General features: G+C 37.1%; 1 protein-coding gene across 1 annotated transcript in view; it reads right to left on the bottom strand.

The window, feature by feature from the left end:
- The window catches only part of LOC104246210 (histone-lysine N-methyltransferase, H3 lysine-9 specific SUVH4), a 28402-nt gene extending 4290 nt beyond the window's left edge, over positions 1-24112 (bottom strand). Inside the window, exons 1-10 of the mRNA XM_009801975.2 lie at positions 23617-24112; positions 23453-23518; positions 22577-22636; positions 21320-21371; positions 19798-19910; positions 19190-19366; positions 17312-17410; positions 16594-16692; positions 5781-5830; positions 5618-5706 (exon numbers count right to left, since the gene is read on the bottom strand). Coding sequence (XP_009800277.1) covers positions 5618-5706; positions 5781-5830; positions 16594-16692; positions 17312-17410; positions 19190-19366; positions 19798-19910; positions 21320-21371; positions 22577-22636; positions 23453-23518; positions 23617-24009 — 1198 coding nt within the window. The 5' untranslated portion in view covers positions 24010-24112. The remainder of the gene's footprint in view (positions 1-5617; positions 5707-5780; positions 5831-16593; positions 16693-17311; positions 17411-19189; positions 19367-19797; positions 19911-21319; positions 21372-22576; positions 22637-23452; positions 23519-23616) is intronic.
- Between the last annotated feature and the right edge of the window lie 2583 nt (positions 24113-26695).

The raw sequence follows: 26695 nt of genomic DNA, 5'->3' as shown, positions 1-26695 counted from the left end.
GGTACTGTAGGCGCTTTAGTTTCGAGAGGCCGAGGGGGCGAAGCGTAAAATGATCAGGGGCAGATCGACCGGACCGGATGAGTTCCCACTTGAATTCTGGAGGTATGAGAGTAGGGCTGGATTGGAGTGGCTAATTGAGTTATTTAACGCTACTTTTAGGACAAAGAAGATGCCTAAGGAGTGGAGGTGGAGTACGATGATCCCGTTGTACGAGAACAAAGGAGATATCCAACATTGCAACAATTATAGGGGTATCAAGTTGCTTAGTCACACAATGAAAATGTGGGAAAGGGTGATAGAAGCGAGGGATAGAAAGACGGTGTCTATTTCCGAGAACCAACTCGGTTTCATGCCGGAACGTTCGACTACGAAAGCCATCCATCTTGTTAGTCAGGTTGGTGGAACATTTCATGTATACGAAGAAAGATTTACATATGGTGTTTATTGACCTAGAAAAAGCGTACGACGAGTTTCCTCGAGAGGTCCTTTGGAGATGCTTGGAGGCCAGAGGTACATTAAAGTGATTAAGGACATGTATGATGGAACTAAGACTCGGGTGAGGACAATGGGAGGAGACTTTTTTCGTTGGGATGGGGTTACACCACGGATCTGAGCTCAGCCCCTTCATATTTACTTTGGCGATGGATACACTAACGCATCATATTCAAGGGAAGATGCCATGGTTTATGTTAACATAGTGCTGATTTATGAGACACGGGGCAGTGGCAACGAAAAGTTGGAAGTTTGGTAACAGACCTTAGAGTCGAGGGTTTCAAGTTGAGCAGGACGAAGATAGAATACCTATAGTGCAAGTTCAGCGTAGTATCAGGTGGAGCAGATATAGACGTGAGGCTTGATTCACAAGTCATCCCCGAGAAAGGAAGTTTCACGTATCTTGGGTCAGTTATCCAAAGGGACGGGGAGATTCACGAGGATGTCATACACCGTATAGGGCTGGGATGGATGAAATGGAGGCTAGAATCTAGCGTTCCGTGTGACAAGAATGTGCCACCAAAACTTAAAGGCCAGTTCTATAAGGCGGCGGTTAGACCGGCTATTTTGTATGGGGAAGAATGTTGGCTAGTCAAGAACTCTCGTATCCAGAAGATGAATTCTCGTATAGACGTGAGGCTTGATTCACAAGTCATTCCCGAGAGAGGAAGTTTCACGTATCTTGGGTCAATTATCCAAAGAGACGGGGAGATTGACGAGGATGTCATACACCGTATAGGAGCGGGATAGATGAAATGGAGGCTAGAATCTGGCGTTCCGTGTGACAAGAATGAGCCACCAAAACTTAAGGGTCAGTTCTATAAGGCGGTGGTTAGACCAGCTATGGTGTATGGGGCAGAATGTTGGCCAGTCAAGAACTCTCGTATCCGGAAAATGAACATAGCTGAAATGAGGATGTTGCGATAGACGTGCGAGCACACTAGGTTGGACAAAACTAGGAATGAGATTATTCGGGAGAAAGTGGGTATGGCCCCTATGGAAGATAAGATGTGTGAAGCAAGGCTTAGATGGTTTGGGCATGTGAGAAGGAGAAGCCTAGATTCCCCAGTGAGAAGGTGTGAACGATTGGCGCTGGCAGGTAGGAGAAGAGGTAGAGGGCGGCATAAGAAGTACCAGGGAGAGGTGATCAGGCAGGACATGGCGCGACTTCAATATATCAAGGACATGGCCCTTGACATGAAGGTATAAAGGTCAAAGATTAAGGTAAAAGTGTAATAGGTGGTTGTGTGTTTTTCTAAGTTGTTCCAGGTTTATTAGGGCTAGTTGACTAGTACATTGTCTTCATTTCTTAGAATGCCAGTATTAGGGTTGTTTTAGTACGATCTTCCATTTCGGCTTTCTAGTACCTAGTCGTGTTACTGCTTGTTGCTATTAGTTTAGCTATTGCTATTGCTACTGCTTTCTTCCATTTATTTTTCTCCGGTCCTTATATTGTTGATATCATTTTCCTGACCTTATTGTTAATATTTACTTGTTCCTATTCTTTCTCTTGAGCAGAGGGTCTTTCGAAAACAACCTCTCTGCCCTCCAGGGTAGGGGTAAAGTTTGCCTACACATTACTCTCCCCATACTGTGGAATCCCACTGGGTTGTTATAGTTGTAATCAACTATACCTTTATCCCAAGCCAGCTGTCATCATCTATATAAATCCTCCATATATCTGTTCCGTGAAATATAATCATGAAACCTTATCTCTGTAATTACATGCAAAACTCTAACTAGACTACAAATAAAGAAGAGATTTCAGAATGAATTGCTTTTTTTATTCGCTCAAGTAGGGGTGTTGATGATAGGCTATAATTATATATTTTAGTCGCTTATTACACTCTAATTTACTGCACTTTAATTGAGTTTGAGCTTTAATCGCTAGTGTTTTGCACTAATTGTGTATTTTATGCCTTGTAGGAGTGATTCCGAGCTATGTAGATGTTACGGAATGAATTCAAGTGATTTAGCGCTTTGAAGTCTGAGTAAAAGTCCAAAGAATTAAGCTATGATCGTGCTGGGGATAAACAGATGATAGTTAAGAACGAACGAAGAACCGAGTAGGCATATTGTACACTATCTAATAAAATGCACATAACTTTTCGCTCAGAACTCCATCTAATCTCAACAATATATGGTTGGAAAGCTAATTCAAAGGGCTACAACTTTCATGTTTTACATTTTTCCAAATTCCAAACAGAAGAGGGTGAAAATGCACAAAAAGTGCGGGTCGCGCACTGGCTGCAGATGTGAGGCAGAAACTGGCCAAAATTCGCGGTCGCAGACATCCTGACCTGGAAAGGTGTTTTTTTTTCGTGTAAGAAAAGGTGTAATTGTTTGGGCCCGACCCTAATTGGTACATATACATGGAAAACGGTATTTTGAGGACCTTTGGCATACCTTTGACATAATTTAGACCTAAGGAAGCTAGAGAGAAACTACTTTAGGGTTAGACAACACCCTTCGAGGCAAGAATACGCTAGGAGCAAGATTTAACCACGAGTTTTTCCCCATTTTTCTTCCTATTTTTATTGTTGGTTATGAATTGGAGTACTGTGTTTTCACATACTTTTATGAATAGCTAATTTGTCGTCTAAGATTTTGATAGAATCTCTTGCATCATGAATTCTTGTTATGTTTTAATATAATTTAGCCTTTGAATTTATCTAATTGTTCAAATACGTGTTTATTTCAGTTGATTGAATGATCATCGAATGGTTGTGCCTATTTAGTGTGTACTACTCGAGAGAGAATACATATTTAGGTAGTTGTTGAGTAACATCACTCCTAACGTATGAACCCTCAGGGGTTGGCCTGGTGGCAATTGACTTGAGCCTTGGGGTTTGCTCCCTTTCAAGGTCTCAAGTTCGAAACCCACTAGGTGCAAACAATTTCTAAGGGTCATCGGACTGGGTAAAACCTGAATTAACCGTGGTGTACTTGCGGGAAACTCCTTGTCGAGGGCCTGTGAACCCCCGGGATTAGTCGGGGCTCATAGAGGCTCGAACACCCGGTGCAAATCAAAAAAAATCAACACTCCTGACGTATGTCAGAGATCAATATAGAGGGTTTAAAGGCGGGATTAGAGATAACGAAACCTTGGTGTGATCATAGTGAGCGGTGAATTAGTGCTACCTAGTGTAGTTCGAGAGAATACATCTGGTAAATTGTGGTAGTTGCTCGAGAGAGAGCTACGACACTCAGAGTACTCACGATCGGTAGAAAATACTAGGACGAAATTATAAAAGACGTAGCAGGAAGGATTCCGACAATTGGGAAAATCATAACTCTAGACCTCCTAATCTTTTCTCCAACCCTTAGTATCCCTAGTTTTTAATTTACTTCCTTAATTTGTTAGTTAATTAGTTAGCCATCAATATCTTAATATTATCATTTAGAAATTGTCCGAGCTTGTCTTCCAAGTGATATTAAACAATTATAGCTAAGTCTTAGTTCTCTGTGGGATTCAACTCCAGACTTTTAGACCGGATATATTTGCAGCGACCGCTTATCCTTTTTAGGACTAGAGTTGGGCATTATCGGGTGTTCATAAAAATCCGAAAAATCGAAAACCAAACAAAACCGACCAAAAAAACCCGATACTTTTTTGTTTGGTTTGGTTTTCGTTTTGAATTTTAAAAATCGATCAAATTTGGTTTGGTTTTGGTTTTAATCAAAAAAATAACTGAAAAAGACCGAACCAAACCGACTATAGAAGCAGATATTTCAAATTTATTATTACACACACACATATATAAATGTATAATTTTGTACAAAGTTTCTAAATTTTTATGGTAAATGTTAATCATTTGCACTTTTAGTACAGTTCTTTTCATTTACATTCTAGTTTGATTGGTAGTTTTCTTTTGTTAAGTTTAAGAATTTATTTTATGTTAAAAATAATCAATTTTTAATTGAGTCCTTAAATTATTCATCACTATTTGATTCAATTATCATCAATATATCTTGGTAAATTATAGATTTCTCAATGGGCAATTGATTTGATAGTGTTATGTTGAAAATGTAGTGCTGGAATATGTGTTTGGTAGTGTATGTCTTATATTTAAGGAAAAACCGACAAATAACCGAAAAAACCAACAAAAACCGAATCGAGAAAAAACTGACTTAATTGGTTTGGTTTGGTTCTAATATTTGAAAAATCGACTTACTTGGTTTAGTTTCTTTTTAGGAAAAAGTCGATCCAAACCGAACCATGAACACACTCACCCTCAAGCATGTTGGGGTTTATATTGTGCTTACAAGTAATCCCAAAACAGAAAGGGTAGTATGCAAGTAATCATAAAAAAGAAAGGAAAGTAATTCTTAATAATTCTTATTCCTACTTACACAATTATAGGGATTCTAAACCTTTTCCTCTATGTACAACGAATGGGTACTTTTCATATTAAAAATTTCCTAACTCTTACCAATACTTTTAGCAAAATATGTATGAAAACCAAGAGATAAATTAGTCTATTAAAATAACTTCCTTCGATAGATTATGAACCTTAATCATTTGGACAAAATACCGTAATAAGAAAAAGTAAGGAAACAACTGGAAAAGAGTTAAGAGGATGGGGATGGTGTTGCTTTTAAGACATACCTTTCCAGCCATCTTAAAACAAGCATGTAAGGCTGGAAGAGTGTCTTTGTGTAGGAGAAATACCACTACAGTTTGTGGGTAGGAGATGGATATAACATAGAGAACCCTTACCCTCGAATCCGATCCCCATTGCATTTAACACATTGCAATAATTTTTCATGAGAAAAGGGTGGCTTTTCACAAAGCTCAACCAGTCATCTATACAAGTTAAATTATAATGAGCACTCTGAAAATACACAAATATAAATAATTTATTCTCCAATATAAAGCTTAGAGAAGATATTTTCCAATTCATAGATTTTCGAGGCTGTTGTCTCAACTTGGAGACAACTGCCTCGTTATATCTTCTCTGCTATCTTATCTTCAGATCGAGCTAAAAGTTAATAGTACAGACAAGTCAAAATTTTCCATATGTATAAAATGATTTTGGGCATTACCGTGAAAGTCGTTGCTAATGAGGAAGGAGGTATTAAGAAAGCCATCAGAACAGCATAATACCAAGACATAGGTACTTGCCTGTCGGTGCTACCGGTGGATCATCAACTAAATTGGTTGCCGGGATAGGAATATCCTCCAGTCCACCAGAAATGTCCTCACATACCAACCTACATATTGAAAATGTAAGAGTTTGCTTTCTTTTAATTCAATTCACGATATTAATCAGTTATAATTCATTCACCCTCGTATTTCAGAAATGGAGTTGGGAATACAGCCTCGAGTAAAATGTACCTGCATGCAACAGAAGCAAAATAATATGGAAAGTTAAAATTCGATCGAAGGCAAGGAAGTGGCTGAAGGTGCAGGGAGCAACAAAATACAAAGAGGTCATTTAGCTACAGGATGTTACAGCTAGGTCATTTAAATAATATGGCAACTAACAAGCCACTTGCACAACTGAATTTTAACCATAGTTGCAGCTAGCTCACTAACTGAAGTAGAGATGCTGCTTCAGAGCAGAAAGGGCATAAGCATACTTTTTAAAAAAATAAAAAATAAAAAAACCAAAGGGCAAAGCTTTATGAAATGAGGAGATAAGGACACCAGCTTCAAAGCCCCAGTAGAATAGTAGGTGAGATCAAGGTGACTAAATAATTAAGCTAATTATGATCAGCACCTAAAGAATTCTAGTTCTGCATGAAGGCACTTGCATCATTGATTGTAATAAAGAAAAAGCTAAGGTACATGAAATCCCTTCTCTCGTTGTACACTTGTACTACATTAGCACTTAGCTCAAAATATAAGGCAGTTGCAAGTAGAGTAAAGTTTTCCATTTTTTGGTATATCTTTTGTATACAGGCACATTTTTGCCACTCTTTAATGAAAATTATGAACTTATTGGGAAAAATTCACAGTACCAAAGTGAAAAAATAGTGGACTTCATTTTCAATGACTACTGGTAACCTAAAATAAGCATCAACTGTCTTCCAAAAGAAAGAGGCATCTAGGCACTAAAGCTCTAGGGACGGTGCAATCCTAAAGCTAGAGAGAAGCAGCGCACAAAAGAGAATTGGGGACTAGTAAACCAAAATGCCCATGAGTTGTAAGTTCAATAAGCGATATCAGAAGTTATGAAACAAATAAAGCACAAACTTAAGAGTTGCTCGCAAATCCCACTGCATCTGACAGCAAATAAAGAAAAAGCGGCTACATAGATAGTATATAAAGGAAATACATTGAGGAAAGTACATAAAGGAAAGATGCAACCACGTAACAAGTGTCATATAAAGTTGCTACTAACTTAGAAAGTGGTGCTTTTGCCCTACAACCACTAGAAATATTATTTTATTATATATTATTCATTTAACCAACACTCAAACAACAAATATCACATTGCAACATTTAGGGATCGCTTGGTTTATGGTCTAGTTATGCAGAAATTATAATGCTAGGATTGTTTATGTGGTGCATAATAATGTAGGAATTGCTACTGTGATGACCCAAAAGAGGTCATCACTTGTGTTGCAAGTGCATTCAGTGTTCCGAGGCCTAAAAACCTCCCTTTTTACCCCACCTTGATTTACATGAATGGTCCGGACCAATATTCAGAAAGTCTTCTATGTGAAAATATGAGAAATAGAAATTTTAGAGTTGAAACTTTGATTATGGTTAACTTTGGTCAACATTTTTAGCAAACGGACCCGGATCCGTGTTCCGACGATCCCAGGAGGTCCGCAGTAAAATATGGGACTTGGGCGTATGCCCGGAAATGAATTCCGAGGTCCCAAGCCTTAGAAATCAATTTTTGAAAGAAATTGTTTTACTGAATTATCTAAGGAATAAAGAAAAGAATTAATGTTTGAAACCATTGTTATCGAGCCCGTATTTTGGTTCCGGAGCCCGGAACAAACTTGTTATAGTATTTGAAAGATAACAGTAAAATTTGGTGAAAATGGAGTTTACTTGACGTGAGTTGGACTTCCGGTTGAAGAGTTAATGAACTTTGACAGTTCTTGATGAAAATGTTGAGTTTGAGGTTGAATTCGTGATTTTACATGTTATTTTGATGATGTGATCACACGAGTAGGTCCATATGATGTTTTTGAATTAGTATGCACACTTGGTTTGAAGTTCCGAGGGCTCGGGTGAGTTTCGGGTAGGTTCCGGTCGACTATATGCGGTCTGCGGTGGAAGGTTGTACGACCACAGTCGACTTTGTGCGGTCCGCACGTGGGCTCTGGAATTCTGTACCCTCAGGAAGGACTGTGCGGCCGCAGTCCATTTTGTGTGGTCCGCACAGGGCACCTGAGAATAGTATAAATAAACGGGATTTTCGGTTATTTTTCATTTTTGGTAGGCAATTTTTCAAACAACTTTTCTTCTCCAAATCAATTGTAAGTCATTTTTCACTAGTTTTCTTCAATCATTAACATCTTTTAACATGATTTCAACCTCAAATCAATGATTTTCATGGGGGAAATTGGGTGTTTTGGGTAGAACCTAGGTTTTTCACAAATTGGGGATTTGGACCTCGATTGAGATCTGATTTCAAAACAAATCATGTACTTGGGCTCGTGGGGGAATGGGTAATCGAGTTTTGGTTCGAACCTCGAGTCTTGACCATGTGGGTCCGGGGCGATTTTCGGCTTTTTGGGTAAAACTTTGGAAAACTCATTTTTTATGCACTAGGGTTGATTCATTTAGCGTTTATTGATGTAATTAAGTACTTGTGGCTAGATACGAGCGTATTGGCGGAGGAATCAAGGGGTAAAGCTATAATTGAACCTTGAGTTGTGTTTGTGCATCGAGGTAAGTGTTTGGTTTAACCATAGCTTGAAGGATTAGGAGTTGAGTCCTATTTGCTATGTGGTAATCGTTGAGTACGACGTACAGGCATGGTGACGAGTATCTATGCGTTGGTGTCTAGCATGACCGTGAGACTTTAAATTGGGAATATCTTGATTTCGTTGTTATATGCGAAAGTATATGAGATGATTGAACCCTTCGGAGCATGGGCTAAAGTGGTAAAGTGAGTTATGAAACAAAAGTGAAAGAAAGAGTTATTAAATGGTTCCCATGCTAGGATATTGTTGCTTTGTTGATTATCTCCCTTGCCGGGATGTTGAGATTATTAGTGTTGTTCCCTTGTCGGGATTTAATTGTTTAATAGTGTTCCCTTGCCGAGACTTCTATTATTATTTTGTTTATTTCCTTGCCCCTTTGTTTGTGATTGTTGTTTGGGTGAGGAAAGTGTTAAAGCACGAAGGGTGATGTCGTGCATTGTTTGTTATTGTGAGGAAAGAGTGTAAATCACGAAGGGTGATGTCGTGCCGCACGATGTACCATTCCGTGCCGATTCTATTAATTATATGGTGAGGAAAGAGAGTAAAAGCACGAAGGATGATGACGTGCACATTTTGATTATATCATTGTTTTGGTGAGGACGAGAGTAAAAGCACAAAGGGTGATGCCGCGCACATTTTTATTATAAAAACTGCTTTGGTGAGGCTAAGAGTAAAAGCACGAAGGGTGATGTCGTGCAATTGTTGATTTCTGCTTCCTTGTTGATATTCTCATTATGTCGTTTCTTTCCTTATTTGGTGCCTTTCTATTCGGAACTATTGGCTCCCCCACAGCATGGTTCCCCCTCCCACATTGACTGGTTATGTCTGTATTTCTTTTCCATTGTACATATATATGAACTGCACAGGTTTATTTGGTAGTCTGGTCCTAACCTCGTCACTACTTCGCCGAGGTTAGGCTAGACACTTACCAGCACATGGGGTCGATTGTGTTGATACTACACTCTGCACTGTGTGCAGATCCAGGAGAAGCTTCCGAACAGTAGTTGGAGGGCTTCTTTCAGTCCACTCGGAGACCCAAGGTTGACCTACAGGCGTCCGCAGGTTAGGCTAGACACTTACCAGCACATGGGGTCGATTGTGTTGATACTACACTCTGCACTGTGTGCAGATCCAGGAGAAGCTTCCGAACAGTAGTTGGAGGGCTTCTTTCAGTCCACTCGGAGACCCAAGGTTGACCTACAGGCGTCCGCAGGCCCAGGTGTCTCCCTCTACCTCTATTTTCTGTTTCATTTCCTTTTGTTCAGAAACAGTGTATTATATTTCTTCAGACCTTGTATGTGACACTGTGACACCAGGTTTTGGGGTATTTGAGATTTTAAAAGTTGTAATAGACATAGCCTTAAGATATATAATTGCTGACTTTCGTTTATTTATTTAAAAATTCCGTTTTTATCATATTATCGACTTGTGTTTGTTAAAATGAAAGTGTAGCAAGTAGTTAAGGTTTGGCTTGCCTAGCTCCCATTAGTAGGCGCTATCAAGACTCCTGAGGGTGGGAAATCCGGGTCGTGACAGCTACGCATTGAATAATAATGCATGGGATTGTTATGCAGTAAATAGTAACACATGGATATGTAGGGATTGCCTAATTTAAGGGCAGCTTTGTCTTCACATACTCTACTCTACTTAGTGGGCGTTTGGACATAAGAATTGTGAAATTCCGAAAAAAGTGGTTAAAAAATCAAGTTGAAAATGGTATTTGAAAATTAGAGTTGTGTTTGGACATAAAACAATTTAGAGTTGTTTTGAATTTTTATGAGTGCTTTGAAGTGAAAATTTTGAAAAATAGTTTTTTGGAGTTTTTCAAATTCCGAAATTCAACTTCAAGTGAAATTTTGAATTTTCATGGCCAATAGCTGATTTTGAAAAAAAAAATGAAAAAAAATTTGAAAAAAAACAAATCTTTTTTTATGGCCAAACGGGCCCTTAAAGCTAATTCTTGTATTCTTATTCTATATTTCATTCCATAAAAAATAATACATACATTCATTTGGTTTGTTTCCCCAAAATTGCAAAAAGGGGTATGCTCAAGATTTTTGGATATTAAACATCCATTAGGAGAAATAGATTATTTTTTTTTTGAAAAGGTAACAGATTCCAATATATTGATAAAATTAGTCCCTAGCACAAAGATTGTGCTAAGGAGTAACAGGTTACAAGACCCAAAATAGACAAAAACCAATCTTGTAACAGCTACAAGGAGCCTATGAGATCTACTAGAGATTCTACATCTTGTACCAGTGCTTCTTTACACCAAAAATAAAACAAAAATATACAATTCATCTTAATCCTTTGTTCGTGGCTTGCCACATCTTCAAAACATCTAGAGTTTCTTTCCTTCCAAATGGTCCACCAAATACATGCTGGGACAATGTTCCACCACTTCTTTTGGCTTGTGAATATCCCGGAGCCATTCCAGTTTGCCATCATCTCATCAGTTCTCCTAAGCATTGTCCAGCTTATGACTTTCATGCTTATGAACAACTGCCACAATCTGCTAGTCACCTGGCAGTGAATGAACAAATGACTGATTGTCTGATTCTCATTTCCGCACAAAAAACATCTTGAGCACAGTTGTATTCCTCTCTTCATCAAATTTTCATGAGTTAAAACAGCATGTTTGACTACTAACCAGCAAAAAATTGTCACCTTTAGGTGAATTTTTGCCTTCCAAATATGTTTCCAATGCCAGAGGCCGTAGCTCTAGTCACATCTATTTAAAATCCTGTATGCTGAACTTACTGTAAAGATACCATTGTTGCTTCCGACCCACACCAGCTTGTCTTCTTATTCGGTAGTTCCCCTGAAGTTCTGTAGAAGACTGAAGAAATCAGACACTCTACTCACTTCCCGGTCATTGAGAAATCTTTCTAAAGGTTAGGTTCCAACCTTGTAAGATCCAAGTTTCAGCTAGAGTTGCATCAGGTTACTGTGCTAAGCTGAAAATATCTGGAAAACTCTCCTTGAGGGGACCATTTCCTATCCAATCATCATTCCAGAAGGAGATCTTCATGCCATTCCCAGTTTTGAAGCTAATGTTGGAAGAAAAAACTTGCCATAGGGCTCTTATTGATTTCCAAACACTCACTCCATATGGGCTGGTAACAGAACTTGTGCACCACCGCCCCACAGTCCCATATTTTTCAGTGATCACCTTCCTCCATAGGGCTTGGTCTTCCAGAGGGAATCTCCACAACCACTTCATTAAAAGACTCTTGTTATGTTGCCTTAGGTTTCTAATAACCAAGCCCCCTTACTTCTTGCTACATGTGAGAGCTTCCCACTTGACCAAGTGGTAACTTTTCTTCTCCTTGTTTCCTTGCCATATAAAGTTCCTCCTCAGAGCGTCGATTCTCTTCTCTTGACTGGCATGGGAAAGAGAGACATCATGTAGGTGGGAAGAGCATCTAGAACACTATTAACCAGGGCAACCCTACCTTCCAGGGACAAGTAATTGATTTTCCAATTAGATAGTTTCTTTTCACATCTTTCCACAATTCCACTCCATATCTGTTGAGACTTATTTTTAGCCCCTAGAGGTAACCCCAGATATGTAGCAGGTAGAGTTCCCACCTCACAGCCCAAAGAGCCTGCTAGTCTTTGAATGTTTGGAACCTCGTTCACAGTGAACAAAAGGGATTTTCTCCAGTTCACATGTAAACCTGACACAGCTTCAAACACAGTCAGAATCAACCTCAAGTGTGTAATTTGCTCTATTTTGCCATCACAGAAAACCAGTGAATCATAAACATATAGTAAGTGAGTAATTTCCAAATTGCTTATGTCATTGTTGAGCACCCTAAAGCCTCTCAGTCAACCTTAAAAACAGGCTTTCTTGATCATGTTATTCAAACCTTCCATGGCAATAATGAAGAGGAAAGGTGAGAGTGGGTCTCCTTGCCTTAATCCTCTTTGAGATGGAAAGAACCCCGCTGGAGTGCCATTCACAAGAATGGAAAATCTAACATTACTAATGCAGAAGTGAATCCACTTAATCCTTTTGCAGCCGAAACCCATATATTTCAAAAGCTGGATAAGATAATTCCAGTTTACATGATCAAAAGCTTTTTCAATATCAAGTTTGCACAGCACCCCTGGATCTTTCCCCCTAATTCTGGAGTAAACACATTCATTAGCTATTAAAGCTGCATCCATGATTTGCCTGCCTTTGATGAAGGCCATCTATTGAGAGTCTACAAGTTTATAGACTACATCCATGATTCTTTCAGTCAACACCTTAGAAATGATCTTGTATACACTGCCAATCAGACTAATAGGTCTAAAATCCTTCAGCTCAGCTGCACCAACCTTCTTAGGAATCAAAGCTATGTAGGTAGCATTGAAACTTTTCTCAAAATATTCTTGTGAGTGAAAATTCTGAAAAGTATTCACCAGATATTCTTTTAGGACATCCCAATAGTGTAAGAAGAAACTCATGGTGTATCCATCAGGTCCAGGAGCTTTGTCAGTTGCACATGCTTTAAGCCCATCCAAAATTTCTTGCTCGTCAAAATTCCGCTCTAGCCACTCCACTTCTGAGTTATTTAGTTGAGGGGATTGACTATAGTTGAACTCAGGCCTCCATGATTGGAACTCGCTATACAGATACAGGTAAAAATCAAGGATCTCACTTTTGATTGCAGTTAAATCCTCAACTTGAAACCCATTAATGGTGAGTCTATCGATTGCATTGAACCTTCTGTTAGCATTTGCCACCTTGTGAAAGAACTTTGTGTTTCTGTCCCCCTGTTTCAACCATTGTACTCTTGATTTTTGTCTCCAGGATAACTACTCGTTCTTTGCAATTTCTTCTAGGTCCATAGTAAGGCTTGCCATCTGTAACAATTCATCTTCAGTAAGGTCCCTAGTCTCCTGGGCAATTTGTAGAACCAGGATATTATTAAGACAATCAAATTTCATAGCTAACATGTTTCCTCCTTGAGTTAAGCTCCAATCTTGTAATTTACCTTTTAAGAGCTTGAGTTTTTGAGCGAGAATAAAGTCGGGTCTCCCCTGGACATTGAAGGAAGACCACCACAACGCAACCATGTCCTTAAAGCCCTCGACTCCCAACCACCAATTCTGAAACTTAAAATAAGATTTAGAAGTCTCCCAGACACCGCAATTAAGCAAAATGAGGGTGTGGTCAGAGACAGGTTTGGGAAGCACTGATTGCCTTATGTTCCTAAAGCTCTCATTCCAATTAGAGGAGAGCAAAAATCTGTCCAATCTAGAAGCAATATGAGAATTGTTGCTCCTGGTCCATGTAAACACTCCCTCTAAAAGCGGAGGGTCGAGGAGCTCAAGGTCCTCAATGAAATTGGAGAACTCAGTCATGGCTCCTGATATGATGCTACTATCCCTTCTTTCCTCCATAAACCTAGTGACATTGAAATCTCCGCAAACAACCCATGGACCAAGCAGCAACTTCCCACCAAACATTCCTTCTTTCAAGTCTACAATGCGGAGCGTAAACTCCAATCAAGTGCCAAGAGAAATTATAGCCCTGAGCATCAAACTTAATAGTGATAGAATAGCTACCTACACTAATCACCTCCCTTTTCCAGGATCTACTGTCCCAAAGAACCAAGATACCCCCTCTACTGCCACTAGCTTCCAGACAGCCAAATTTGACCCATCTGAACCCCCAAATTTGTTTCACAAAACTCTGCACATCTCCTTCCAATTTCGATTCTTGTAAGCAGTAGATATCAGCCTTCCAGTTCTCAAATAGAGACTTGACAATAGATCTTTTATCCCTTCTGTTCAATCCCATCACGTTCCAAGAAATAATTTTTACCTTCATTGATAACAATTGAAGGTAGATTTCCCCCTGCTTCTTGAACTGGACTCTGGGAAGTTCATGTTGAACACCAGATTCTAAACTTCCATGCTTCCCTTCTTCTTTTTTGGAGTCGACACTATATTTAAAGCAGCTTCTTCTCTTATCTCTAATCTGCGCATATCGATTTTCATGAGGAGGGACAGAGCTTCTCCCTCGCACCCCTGGAAGTTCACTCTGTATGCTTTGCTCATCTTCAAAACATTTTTGTGCACCCATAAGGAAGCTTCCATCTCCGCCTCTAGAAATTGAGAGTCCAAGGATTCTGCTTCATCAACAGACCATGCCTCTTGATCTTCATATTCTGACAATTGTAGGGTATTCTTGGGTAGATGGGAGAAGGGAATGATTTCGCCACCCCCTAAAGCTTGGCCTTCTTCTTCGAATCCACCATGCAAAGCCAAATTCCCTATTGCATCTGAGAGACATGGTGGGTCTTCCGTTTAAGGTGGATCTTCTGATACAACGATGTCCATTAAGTTATGAATTGCATAGAGTTCTTCCAACATCGGGTCGGGTCTGTCCCCTGGGTAGAGAAGTGAGAATCTATTTTTTATTCCCAATTCTGGGCTTTAAGTAAAAGTGGGGATAGGCTTAGTGAAAGAAATAAGAGGACTTTGAATTTTACTAGGCCCATTAGATGACTCAGCAATAGCATGTGAACCTTTTTTAAAAGAAGGCCCCACCTCAATGTCACATGACTCTTGAGCCACGTGCCTCTTACTTTCCTGACCCACCCATAGTTGTATTTCTAGGGTTAGGACCCCTAGAAATTTCAAATTTTTCTGATGTACCATGAGCACTGCACCAGGTCGCCGACGATTCACACCAGATCGGCACAGAGAAAATTATGCCATTTTTCTCTACCTCTATGACTCTTGGGATTCTGTCGAATGGGCCCTTCACTTTGACTCAAGCCCATTTTAAATGATTCCTGAGAGAAGTTTCCTCCTCTGTTTTAATCCATCCCCCACATTTATCCCCAATTAGCTTGAAGATTTTCTAGGACCAAAGATGAAGAGGAATCCCTAATAATCTCACCTAAACCCAGTCCAACTTTGCATCAGCCGGGTAGCATCCTACTATAGGCGACCACCATTCAAGCATCAACAGTTTGTTCATCCATCTCCATTCCCCCATTTTGATATGGTCTGCCATTTTTCTTGACGAAAACTCGAACAAGAATTTTGAGCCATGCATTTCGTACATCTGTATGCTAGGGATATTGCTCCATTTGTTAGTGACCCATCTCCTGATGTCGGAGAGAGCGGGCAATTCCTTTGTATCACTGAAGCTGCCAACCAAACATCTGCTTAGTAAATCCTTATCAAAAATTCCAGGCCCTTGAACAGCAACTCGTTGACCAAAAGGGGTTTGTGCAGACGACGTCGAGGTTCCTTTTGCCTCACACTTATCGGTTTTGAATGCTTCCATATAAGAGTGCTCCCCTGTTGGTTTGACAAAACTTTTCACAGTTGGTTTGACAAAGCTTTTCACAGCTGGAGCCACCTTATTTATGAACTTCTCTATCTTTAATGCAACATCTCATCATCCCACATTGAATGCGGCTTCTAGAAGGATTATGATAGCTATGCGTTCCCCCTGTACTGCTACAATGCTTATATATCTGCCAAAATCATTGTATTTCTTTGTACATAAGAAATTGTAGACATGGTCTCTGGACTTCCACCTTCTGAGTTCATTCCCCTTTCGATCAGATGTTGTATGAAGAAGACCACAAACCCACAACATGACATTCGACTGAGAGTCATTTTCCTCATGAAATTCTTCTTGCATTCCACCCATTCGTACCAAACCTCTGCACCATTTTTGACTTCAGTAATGTCAAAAGACTTCTCACCAATAATAAAATATATTCTATTAACCATAATTTAGGAAGAAGGAGAAAAAGAAGACGAAGTTTTTAAGATAATTTCGGAGAAATAGATTATTTTGCCCCTAATTAGAAGAAATCAGAGGTGTGTGTGTAGCCTACTATGAATTCAAAACCATGTGAAAGCATTGAACTTGGAGGTAACTTAGAAGTTACACAAAGACAATGTAAAACAAGTGAAGATCTAGAGAAGAAAGACTTTCACGAAACAAACTGCTTGAACGTTCCAGACAACAAACTCAAGAAACATAGGTATCTACTCATTAGTGAAATTACAAATTCGAAGTTTCTACCTTAAAATAGAAGAGATTCGTTATTTTGCAGTCCCCGAAGTCCAGGATAGAAAATCAAAGAGTGCAAAAGGACATTTACTATTTTGGCACAGGAACAAAAGCTTAAAATTAAAGCATAAAATACCACTGCAAAAGAGGTGAAGTTAAAAAAGGAAAGAAACCTGGTTGGTGGTTAACACAGGTTGACCCTCAACACGTTTTAATCGGTATTTAAAAACGGTGAATCCAGAAATACCCTTCTCTGCCCAGTAATTTACAACCTGCAAAACAAAGCTAATTTGGCGTAATACTAGAATATATCCATGTTTTAACATTTGAACAGCACCCAAATCTTCACCGCCATAATTTAGAAGAAAGTAAAAAATTGACTAGCACAAACAACAGAAGGCTGAAAAATGACATCACGTATTTATATTCTTTACTTTTTCCAGCACTTTTCCTTATCAGTGTGATGGTCATTTAGCCCATTAGAAGTATCTGGTAGATTGGTCAATCCTACATAACTAAACATGTCACGGTCAGAATCCACATCTGACCAGATTAAATGGTCCAATATCATGAGATTAAGCACATATTCATCAACAGTAAACCACTCAAATCACCTACATAGTCAACACTCACACATCCATATGTTGATTGAATGTTGCTTTCATATTCTTCTATTTGGTTACTGTTGTGTTGCTAGCAACAGCTGTTTACATACATAATAATTCTAAAAACAACCCGTTTAAACTAACGCTAAAGATAGAACAAAGATGGGAAGCTCTGAATGACAAACCTCATATCAACAAATAGAAATATGTCTCAACTTTTACAAGCACATTCTGCATCTATTCAGAAAGAAATCTTTCAGGATTCAAAGATGAGGAAATTAATTACCCTATACAAGCCGTCATAGGTGTAAACCTTTCCAACGTAACTATTCACACACCGATGTCCACGTGTAACCCTAACAGGGACAGATTGCTCCATACAATTCTGCAAATAGAGAGCAAGTCATGTAGATCAACAACTTGACCACTCCTAAAGACTTCAAAAAAACAATAAGCACCACAATATTAATTGCCAAAAAGAAAAGAAATTAAACTAAACATTCAAAAAAGCAAAACATCATTAGTCATGAAGCTTTTACCAGATAAAAACATAGTTAAGTGCTAAAAACACCAATCAAATCCTAAAGAGCCGCAAAACACCACAGCATGAACAATATGAACATATAGAACAATAAGTGCTACTATATAAATGACTTCATCGAAATCATGAAATTTCACCAATGTACTAGTATCATATTTTAATCACGCCTCTTTAGAAATATTTTGATAAGCCTCAGGTTATAAAAACTTATTCCAGGAGGGCAAAAAATAACAAATTGAAAACTTAGTAACCGCCTGTTGACAGTTACTCATGTAGTGGGCAGTTTTATCTGGAGAAAGAAAGAAGCAGTAGGGTGAGAAATATTCAACAGAAAAATATAGAATCCTTGGGAGAGTTCTAGCCTCTCGAATGTCTAGAAATTTAATGTCTCGTAATCTTAGTAATACGTATTTTGGCTCTATGTCGCTAGTATTGATTTCAGTCATTTTCTATTCAGTCTAGAATGTTATATGCTGTAAATTAGAAGTTATAAGTGTTGTAATGGTTATTCTCAGACTTTGCTGAAGTAGATTCTGTGTTTTTCAGTGTAAAACATTAGTATTTCGTCCTGTTATTTTCTATTTCTGTAGTAAAATCTATCATATATTCACCAGCTAAATGTGGAAAAGGAAAATCATCTTGAGTTACTTATTGCTTATTAAAATATCAGAAAAAGATCACCAAAATCTCTCTGGAAAAATTACTACTGATAAAATATTTCCAAGCTTTGTGTTTTTATCTCTGGCTTATTTGTTACCCTTGATGGTAATTCAAAAAAAAAATCCCCTGTTCTAATGTTTTTTTTTTCTCAAAATCCCAACCAAAAACCTCCACAATACACAATTTACAATTGGGTATCTTTCTCACTGCTTATTCAGGTAAATACCACTATCCTACTCTTCCCCCACTTAGCTTATTCTTCATTGTTAGACAAAAGAATTGACAGCAAAGAAAACGACATGAAACCTGCCAGACAAATAAGATAGTAGGAACTCAAGCTTTTAATAATTGACTTACTCCAAAGAAGCTATAATAATTGATTTTATAACAAACTATATCAAGTTACTATCACTGTCTCTAAAGCGAAAGAAATAAAAGCTGCATACATTTCTTATTTCCCACAATAAACACATACATTGGACTCATGCAATGTAAGAGACTCAGTTCACCAGAGAAGAGAGAACAACATGCCCCTCTCTCTCTAAAAGTATCCCTTTGAACCTTGGTTGTCAAGATTTTTATGCTTGAGAAACCATAGAGAGAGCATAAAATGAGTCTTTCTTTCAATTCATAAAGTTACTGCCTTTTTCCATTTTATAAAACCGGTATTTGTCTTGGCACGGATTAAAATGTTAAATCTGACTTATATTAAACAAAGTAGAAGAAAAAATTAATGTAATGGTTGAAAAAATTAGTTAGATAGAGAAATAACACATCAAAGTATAAAATTGCAAGCCATATTTCTATAGGAATGGAACGGTAAATAAAAGCAGAGTCGCATAAACCGGGATTGTCAGTTAACCTATCACAAGCCCATGATGATAGAACATAATATATTAAATTCAGAATAAATGAAGCAATACTAACAAAAATAGTTGCAAAGAAAGAAGAAAAATTGCGAACCTTGAGCCCTAGATTACCCCGTTCCATGACTTGATCCTTTATTTGGCGCTTGTTACCAAGTAGATCATTTCCACCTTGACCAGTATAGACAACCTCTTCATAGTTGTCCTGGTCATCCTCGTACTGCCCTGATAGGACAATAGATACAGCAAGGGGCAATCTGTAGCCTCTGTACTCCTATATGATGTGAAGGGATCATATTTCAACAGGCGACAACACAAGTTTTAAAAAAAAAAAGGAAAAAATAATGAGATCTCTAGAATGTCTAACTGCAAAAATAGACTAGGCAGTAAAGGACAGTGATCATGAAGGATCAAAATTTCTCTAACAATGAACCAGATAACCGACATCCTTCATGACACAACTTATCTTCTTTCTCCAAGGCACCACCACAACATCCTTGAAAATGTTTGTTTTGAAATTACGCCCATAAATGTTGAGTAAAAAGAAATTCTCGTGACATTTGGAAGAAAATGGGTTATAAGAAGAAATGAAAATTAAAACAGTATTCACTATTATAGGTTGAGCAAGGAAAAATATATGTAATTCAAGATTGAAATTCTTTTAGCTAGTCAACTGTTTCTCAAACTCGAAGGCCAACTATATACCCCTTTTTTCCCAGCAGTTTGGCCAACATAATCAATGCCGTTTAGCCAATGGTTATGGAATCCAACAACGACCATCTCCGCACGCGAAAAGAATTGATGACCAACATCAATGCCTGCCACAACAAACTTAAACCTATAATTCTCAAAAACAAATGTAGCCACCCAAAACATAATTGGATGAGAGAACATACCATTAAACCATATAGATTGAATGGATTTTCAAACGTAAAGGACAAGGACCAATACTAATGTTATGCAGGCTTCTAGAAGTTACTTGACACATAAGCTGAAGGTCTAATCTCTAGATGTGTTATGTTAGAAGCTTGTTGGCCCATTCATCATCATCAAAGTTTCCATTTTCTAGCCAAAGTATGCAATAGATGTGTGTGTTTGATCAAAATGCAAACATTTGCTTTGTTTGAAAACTCAAATGGTTAATCAATTTTTATTGCATTTGCAAAAGGGAAAAGTTACATGCTGCAAGAAAAATCTGCAAATCACATTATCAAACTTAAGACACTCCTCCTCTGCATTCACTGGACAGGATTGACTCAAACGCAAGAAATTAGATTTGTTTAATACATGCTGAGAGACCATGTTGGGTTCATGAAATCGGATAGAGAAGGAGAGAACAAATTTGGTTTTTCTTTTCTTGTTTTTTAATTTTGGGTGATATGGTAAACTTCATAACCTCAAACCCTCAAGCCAAGAGTACAATATAGTATTAAATGCAAATACATGTGTAAACACAATAAATAGAAGATGACGGTGCATAAACTGACATATTTACTATATTGACTTTCAACAAGCTCCCTTAAACTCAAGTTGCTCAAATAAGTTCCCATTAGAACAATCACCAAAGAAATAGTAATATAGCAGGAACAATCACCAAAAAAAATTACAAGGACTAGAAAAACTATGACAAGAAGAAAAAACATTAAGGAAAAGGCCAATCATTGTTAGACAAAAGCTACTTAAGTCTCTATCATCATCATAGAGCCTCTTTATACATGTGAAAATCCAAGTGTGAGAAGAGGAAGCTAAGAGAATTAATTGTGTTCTCTTTAGGCTGCATTGATAAGAGTAAAAGAGGTTCACATAAAAAAATTATACCATGCAAGGTAGGAACTATGTTGGATCTAATCGAAAAGGGAAGTTAAGGCTATTATTTGATGGGTGAAAGCAATTAAAATTAAAATTTGAGAGCCACCAAAGCAAAACTATGTGGATTAATATTGCAATTGCTAACCTTTATCTAGAAATTAAATATGAAATGAAGCTCTATTCAACGTAAAATAAAAATGTATGTTAAGAGGCAGCTATTAAGTGATTACTACGCATAAAATCTTATGATATTACCTAAAATTCAAATAGAAAGTAAGCTTCTAGAAGCAGGAAGTTGTTTTTCTGAGAAAAGCAAGTGGATACTTTTATAATTCTCGCCCATACACAAATAACCATCATTTGCTAAATCAATCATAGCATGAAACGTATATTTGCATGACAAGAGTAGACAAACAACCTGGAATGGAGCCAATTTTCTCAGGATTCAAAACCTCCTTTGCCAATATCATCTGCAAACTTTTCTTGTTAAGAATCAGTAGTACTAAAGTAGAACTACTCAACAGAGCCTCAAATCTTTTATGAAGTATCCACATGCAAAGCAAATGGAATACAAGTTCTTGCATAATAACTAAATCAGTCTAATACCATTTAGAAACAAAAGATGAATGGTAACACTAGAGCTAAGTAATGGAAGCTGGCATAAATAAAGTGGTTTCAAGTGAATGATCTCAAGAAAAAAGAAACACCTTTTATCCAACTGTTTGTTGCATGATTTCCTTTCTAATTCAATTCAAAATGCTAGACAAAATTTCATTTTTTTCTTAACTGTTATTCTCATCACATTCCTGTGCTGCCTATTCATATGCCTCAAGACCCTACAAAAGCACACTTGAATTCTAAGTAGTCTTCATTTCTCTAACAGAAATCAGTTAAAGAGAAATGAGTATTTACTTCCGATATCTATAAAACCCATATACATGGGGATAGGCGTTATTAATTTCAAATATCAAAAAAATTGAAATCTAATCCAGGCAATTTTGGGGAATCATGTACCATTTACCAATCTCTCAAGTGTTCATTATCTCAACTCCATACACAATCAGACTGACATAAATTAGAGGAAGGGAAAACTAGGAACTATTCAATTATAAATTGATGTGAAGATATACTAGAGCATACAAAAGGCTCCATCAAAGGTCACTTAGATTACTGCATAAGTTCAAAACTCTTCAACAGCCTCATTATAAATTTGAAGCCACTGATCTGAACTTTAAGAGCATGAGCATTAAGCTTTCACACTTCAAAAGTTACATTCAATTGATTTTGTTACCATCAAACTGAACTTTGTATTATGAGCTGATGTAACTACTTGGGTACTTGTCCCAAATAAAAGTCATCATATTGTATTTGATTTATCACGCAAATAAATCAGAAGGAATGGTGCTCAATCAGGGGATTGATTTGACAAAAGTAATTAAAAGTGACATATTGAGGCCCTCCCCATCTTCTAGTAGATATCAATAGTACTGTAAATTGCCACAGAAAAGGTCAGAGTTATTGGTGAATTTTGAAACATTCTTTTGCTCTAGCTCAAGCACAAAAGTATATGGATTTGGTCAAAATCATTCAAGTTGATAAGACATGTATTGTTGACAACATTAAGGCAAATAAAGGTATTAACACGACCAGGATGAACTTATGAAGCAATACATGCCTTAGAAATTGCTTTTAGATCAGGGCGCTTGGAACTGCGTTTACCATCATCTTCAGCTTCCTGCACATATGTGTTACAAAGCAAAAGACGTTAAGGATTACCATGTTTTGCTTATTTTATCCAAAATGAAGAGGTTAAGGACTACCATCATAATAAAAATATAACAAAAATTAAGGAGCATGGAGATGAACATCATTGTTTGAAAAGCAAAGACACATAACAGGCTATTTTACTTAACGTTAGCTCCTAAGCATAGGCATAAGTCTCGGACTTTACATTTTTAACAATAGATTCAAATAAGAAAGACTATAGGCATTTAAATTTGTATAACTTCTGTACACAAATGAATTTCTAATAGGATAATGGCCATTTATTAAGGTATACCATGTGTACATAAAAATCAATTTACCTGGGATATGTACATAAAAAAATTCTAAGTCGCCAAATTTTGTCATGATAGGATAACAACATCAGTTATTGTTAAATATTTAAAAAGGAAATTTTACAAGAATGTTTTGACTTTTGAGAGGTAAAAATCAAACCATATAATGCATAATGAGTGCTTGAGGGAGTGTGGGGCATACAGGGGGAACAAACTCAAGATGTAAAGTGTGCATGGAACAAACACCCACCAATTTTAAGGTGAGTCTGCAATTTAAATGACGATGAGGATAATCAGAAAAACTGGAAATTTATTGATTGAAATCATAAATCAAATATGAGTAAAGGAGCACTAAAAGGACAAACGACTAAAACAAAATTTGGGCGCAAAGAGAGAATAGGATGATACTGAAGTTGAATGTTGATATGTATCCTGGTTCTAACTACCAACTGTACTTTTCTAGTTTAACTCAGCAGGGTCGGGGGAAGGCTGACCTTAGATTTTGAATGCTTCTTTGTTTTCTGTTCATCTTGAACTCTTCTACATCTTATCTCCTCTTCCTGACCACAGTCAACAAGAAGAGAGAGAATCATTAGCACATAACAGAGAGAAGGAGATGCTTTAAAGCTGATTCCTCTCATGTTTTTATGAAATGTACCTGAACGAGATGGAGATAATGCTTGTTAAATCTCCGAACAGTCTCTGTTACCCTTAGATGCGCACTTTTCTCAGTCCCATCCCCGTTAACATGGGGACTCTGACTCTGGGAGGCTTCAGCAACAGGATGATGATGATCGTTGGTGCAATCATTTGGAGTATTGGTCACCGTGACGTCATTATCAATAGCTTGTGGCGTCGTAGCAGGAGTATCCGCCTTTCTCGCCTTATGAGCCTTTGCTTTCTTCTCAAGAGCTCGGTCGTCGTTGGAGCGGCACCGTGTTCGCTGAGCTTCCTGCTGACTCTGCAAGGTCTTGATTCTAGCACTGCAACGTCTTGGAACCACCACTTCTGTGCAGTCATTGTTGTGACCGGAAAGCTCGGCAACCACCATTTTGGGGATTCTGGTTTTTTGAATTTGTAGGGTTTTAATGAATAGCTGCTCGTTAGGAGGAAAGAGATGCGACACAGTGAGAAGAGCAAAATAAGGGAAGCGACGCGGGCTTCGAATTTCACTTTTTCCCCCTCGATACTCGTGAGACGTTTCATTTTCCCGCCCAGCACTCCTGTACCAGACTCTTGAGTAATTTTTGTTTTCGTTATGCAAATTTGAAAACTTCTCTCTTCTAAGATACAACAACAACAACAACAACAACCCAGTATAATCTCACAAGTGGGGTTTGGGGAGGGTAATATGTATGCAGACCTTACCCCTGCCCCGAAGGGGAGAGAGGCTATTTCCAGGAGACCCTCGGCTCAAAAAGCAACAGAAGCCGATATATTAGTACCATAAAAATGCATAACAAAATAACAGCAATACAATACAATAGATATGAAGTACCGAATATGAAATACGAAAAAGATGGCTGGTATAGTAAAAACTAGCAGGTAAAGCCCTGCATCACTAGACGACCAATGGCATTCTTATTCTAACTCCTAACTAGCTAGTCTACTCTATTGTGCTGTAGAAATATTCACAACTCTCCCCTAACCTACAACCTTAATACTCGACCTTCTAAAATGTTTTCAGCAATTGGACATTTTTGCCATATGCTTCATTTATCTATAATCTATAATCAATCTATCTATATCTATACTATATTAAAAGCATAAAGACCCTTAGCGAAATTTCATTCGTCTTTATTACCCTTTAAAAAAAGATTTTGCATTGGATAAGTTTGTAATTTTAAGTTGCTTTCCCAAATTTTAGGACTTTAAAGTCAACTCAAATTTGTTTTATTAAATCTTTCCTTATTAAACTAGATAGCAAATCCTAATATTTAACACTTTAAATTATTAACCTTTTTACTTATATGAATGTCCTTATTTGACGTCTATTAATATTAACGCTTTAAGACCTTATATGAATGTCCTTATTTTACGCTATTAATATTAAAGCTTTAAAACTATATTAAACTATAAGATTTTCTTATTATTCAAAACTTTAGAAATTATGCTTAATATTTTCTAGAAGTAAAAAAGCACAATAATTCTAGAAGCACAAAACGAATTGAAATTGACATACTAATGAACAATGATTTCGGAAGCACTTACACGAATCAAAATTGACATACTAATGGTTTTTAACTATTTGAAATCAAAATTCTATTCAACAAAGTTCTAATTATAGTTAAATTTTAAAATTGGTTCTAATTATGGTTCTTTCAATTACTTCAACACATATATTGCTATTTCAATATTTTGTTTGTTCCTAAGATTCTATAGTTAGCTATTAATTGTTGGATAGGCTATTCAAAGTTATTTAGTTCTCTTTGTGATAGGTTTTTACAGAAAAGCTCGATTTTCTTCTATTATACTTTTGTATTTGATATTTATTTATCTGATGAATATAGTATTCATATGATTTTGGGACGAGATTAGGAGGAATGAATTTCATAGTTCTTATAAATTTTTTATTGGCATGATAACTTAATCATATTAATTTATGATCTAAGCTTTAATTATTGATTTAAACTTCATGTCGCTTATTATTTTTTATGTTCGTCTGTAACTTTATTCATATATTTGATATTTATTTATATATTGTCACCAGTTTTGGTTGTACAAACTTTTATGAGATGAGAATAAGCAGACGACTCAAAAGAAGGGAATAAAATGGTGAGAATAACCCTACATTTTTTAGATGACTAGATTCATTTTTCTTATTCCAAAACTCTAATTTTTCATATTGTTTTCTAAATCCCCCCTCCTCCCCTTAAATTACAACAATTGAAAATGTGGTACAAACTAAGGTTAGTATATATGAATATTATCACAAATATATCAATGCTAAATTGATAATAAAAAAAAATATATATATATATATATATATATATATATATATATAAAATTGGGATGAAGCATTTGTAGTCAAAAACATTATTTTTGTACAGATATTTATTTGACACGAGATACACGTGCAAGACACGTACACTAAACTAGTATTTTAAAAGCAGGAAGCCTTTATTTGAAAAGTTAATTTACTTTTTTACCCTTCTACTTTAAAAGCAGGAAGCCCTTATTTAAAAAGTTAATTTACTTTTTTACCCTTCTTATTTTAAAAACTTAATTATGTACTTACTGGAAAAAAATCGGACGTGCAAAAAAACCCCGATTAGGTCCGAATCGATGTCGTTCACTCAAACTTCAGAGAATTCGTTACTTATCCATGTGATGGGATACGCTCCTTCAGAATACATAACATAAATTGCTCATGGAAAGCAACTTTACTCGGTCTAGAAGGTCACCGGGGGCGGAGGTACAGTAGTGGGTGCGGGTTCGGGCGAACCCAGTGACTTTTTTCGAAACCCTGTATTTGTATTGAAATATTTACCACATCTATATAAATATATCATGCTGAACCCAGTAACAAAAGAGGTATGTGTTCAATGCTAAGGGCTGAGGGTTCTTTGGAAAAAGATATGGGTTCGATTCCCCACTAAAGCAGTGTTTTTTTGTTTCGTTTCTTTAATACATTTTTTCACTACGACATCCCTGTTATTTGAAGACAAACTTTTTCTCCCAATTCCCAAATAAAAAAAAAACTAGGGTTCTGCTGGGTTTTCTTCCAATTCCCAAAT

This window comes from Nicotiana sylvestris, chromosome 2 (assembly GCF_000393655.2).
Source record: "Nicotiana sylvestris chromosome 2, ASM39365v2, whole genome shotgun sequence".
NCBI lineage: Eukaryota > Viridiplantae > Streptophyta > Magnoliopsida > Solanales > Solanaceae > Nicotiana > Nicotiana sylvestris.
The sequence above is the reverse complement of the archived record's forward strand: the minus strand, read 5'-3'. Positions and strand labels throughout refer to the sequence as shown.